The sequence below is a fragment of the Biomphalaria glabrata genome, chromosome 9, assembly GCF_947242115.1.
Source record: "Biomphalaria glabrata chromosome 9, xgBioGlab47.1, whole genome shotgun sequence".
NCBI lineage: Eukaryota > Metazoa > Mollusca > Gastropoda > Planorbidae > Biomphalaria > Biomphalaria glabrata.
Genome location: NC_074719.1, coordinates 46367384 through 46369661, shown reverse-complemented (window position 1 = coordinate 46369661; position 2278 = coordinate 46367384). Strand labels below are relative to the sequence as shown.

The window sequence follows — 2278 nt, the reverse complement described above, 5'->3', positions numbered from 1 at the left end:
AAGATTGGAAGCGGAGTCGAATCTGTGCTGGGACGACTCGCCGAAGAAGGTCCTCTTGCCTATCAGTTCTCTGCTGCAGGATATTTTATTCGTTTCCAATCCGCATGGAAGACATGTGTATAAGTCTCTCTTTTTAGATATAGGATAAAATGTATGTTATAATTGTGCCAGCAGATCTTTAGACTATAAATGAACTGCATAAACACATCTACACCTCATAATAATATCATTTAACTAAATTTATCCCACCGACTACGCTACGACCAGTTGTATGAGATCCAGTGATCTAAAAAAAAACAGTAGCCTATATGTATGCTTTATCTGGATGATTGGGTATGTAATACCAAAAAAACAAAAAACAAAAAAAAAAAAAACACCCACACACACACAAAGCTAGGATATTGTTCTCAAATACTTTTTTTTTTCACTCTATGTCACCGCGAAAGTTACGCGGGGTAACTCTAGCCCGACTTCCATAAATAACAGAGTCATCTTTCCGTGGCTTTTTCATCGTAGTGTCCCACATGGTTGGGCCACGAAGAGAATTTTAAATAAAGAAGAAGAAGATGAGACGAAAACACTGACAACGATCTTGTTTACTTGTTTATTTCTAAATGTAAACATGTGAAAACAGTAAACCAATCAATTAGTCAAACTAACTAAACACGCGAGGCTAAGATACGTCTTAAGACCATATCAGTGACTCTTTAACACGTTAGGTAAGGTTTCAGACTAAAGTAAACATAGTCACTTTCTTGAGGTAAACAATAAGGTAAACAATAAGAGCCTGTGTATGTAAATGTGGATCTTAAATTTCATTATCTTATTGTACCGCTAATATTATATTAGTAAACGAACTGTGTAAATATTTACAAAGACCAAAAAAGAACATATATATCTGCAAATATATCTGTGTAAAAATCTCAGTACACTTATATTAGCCTATGTGTACAATCTGTTCACTATATCATGTGTTCAAAACTTTGTTATTCTTGCAAACGTGGACAGTGTAAAGAATCATTAGCATCAAACAGTCTCCGCCACTGACTCTATAGGGAAAGACATTTTCAAACTAAAGCCTTTCATTACTAAGAGTCTTTGTCCCGTGACGTCACTTACTTTTTACGGAGATTCAAGTTAAAAGACAGAGGAACGGTCGATGGATCATGTGTGGAGCCTTAACGGTTCAACAGACCTAGGGATAGGCAGCCAAAAATTACTGCCCATTTCTCGAATATCAAAAAAAACAAACTACCCAGTTCTTGAACTGTTTAAAAACATTACAAATATCAAAAACAACATTTACTGGCCAGTTCTTTAAAGGATAATACACTGACTGACTAACAAATCAATCATAAATACGCAATTCTCAAACTGTATAAGCAATTACTCCCCAGTTCTCGAACATTTCAACAAACAACTGCCTAGTTCTTGAACTTAAAAAATATTACAAATATCTAGAGCATCAAGCCTAGTTCTTAAAAGGTAAGTAAAATACTTACTGACTAACAAATCAATCATTGATACACAATTCTCAAACTGTATAAGCAATTACTGCTCAGTTCTCAAACATTTCAATATAAAAAAAAACAAACTGCCCAGTTCTTGAACTGCTTAAAAATATTACACATTTCTAGAGCATCAAGCCCAGTTCTTAAAAGGTAAGTAAAATACTTACTGACTAACAAATCTATAATTACTACCCAATTCTCAAACTGTATAAGCTATTAAACATCTAAAGCAGTGTTTCCCAAACCTTTTCTTTATTCCTTAATGGACCACTTTGCACATTCTGAGTATTTAGCGGAACACTTTGCTTCTATTTTATAGAGGTTAATTCATGTTTGAGGCCTACTAGTTAATTATTCCAGTGGTTCACGGAACACAGTTTGGGAAACACTAATCTAAAGCATTATTTACTGACCCATTCTTAAACTGTTTGAAAAACGTCACACACAGATAAATCCACACTGAATGACCCATTCTCAAACCGGATTGAACACAGTTTGGTAAACACTGATCTCAAGCATCATTTACTGATCCATTCTTAAACGTTTGAAAACACGTCACACACAGATAAATCAACACTGAATGACCCATTCTCAAACCGGACTGAAGCTGGCTCTAGATCTACTCCATGTGATCCTCACTGTAGCTCTCCTCAACAGCCGCCTCCTCCCTGAACTGACCATCACTGTCGTCCGTCTCCTCTTCCTCTGGGGAGCTGTAGCCCAGGGCGTAGTAGTCTTCGCTCGCTTCGGCGCCCATCAGCTCTTGC

General features: G+C 36.4%; 1 protein-coding gene across 1 annotated transcript in view; it reads right to left on the bottom strand.

The window, feature by feature from the left end:
• Nucleotides 1–600: 600 nt before the first annotated feature.
• The window catches only part of LOC106053463 (uncharacterized), a 64786-nt gene continuing 63108 nt past the window's right edge, over nt 601–2278 (bottom strand). Inside the window, exon 32 of the mRNA XM_056040757.1 lies at nt 601–2278. This exon is cut by the window's right edge and continues 148 nt beyond it. Coding sequence (XP_055896732.1) covers nt 2131–2278 — 148 coding nt within the window. The 3' untranslated portion in view covers nt 601–2130.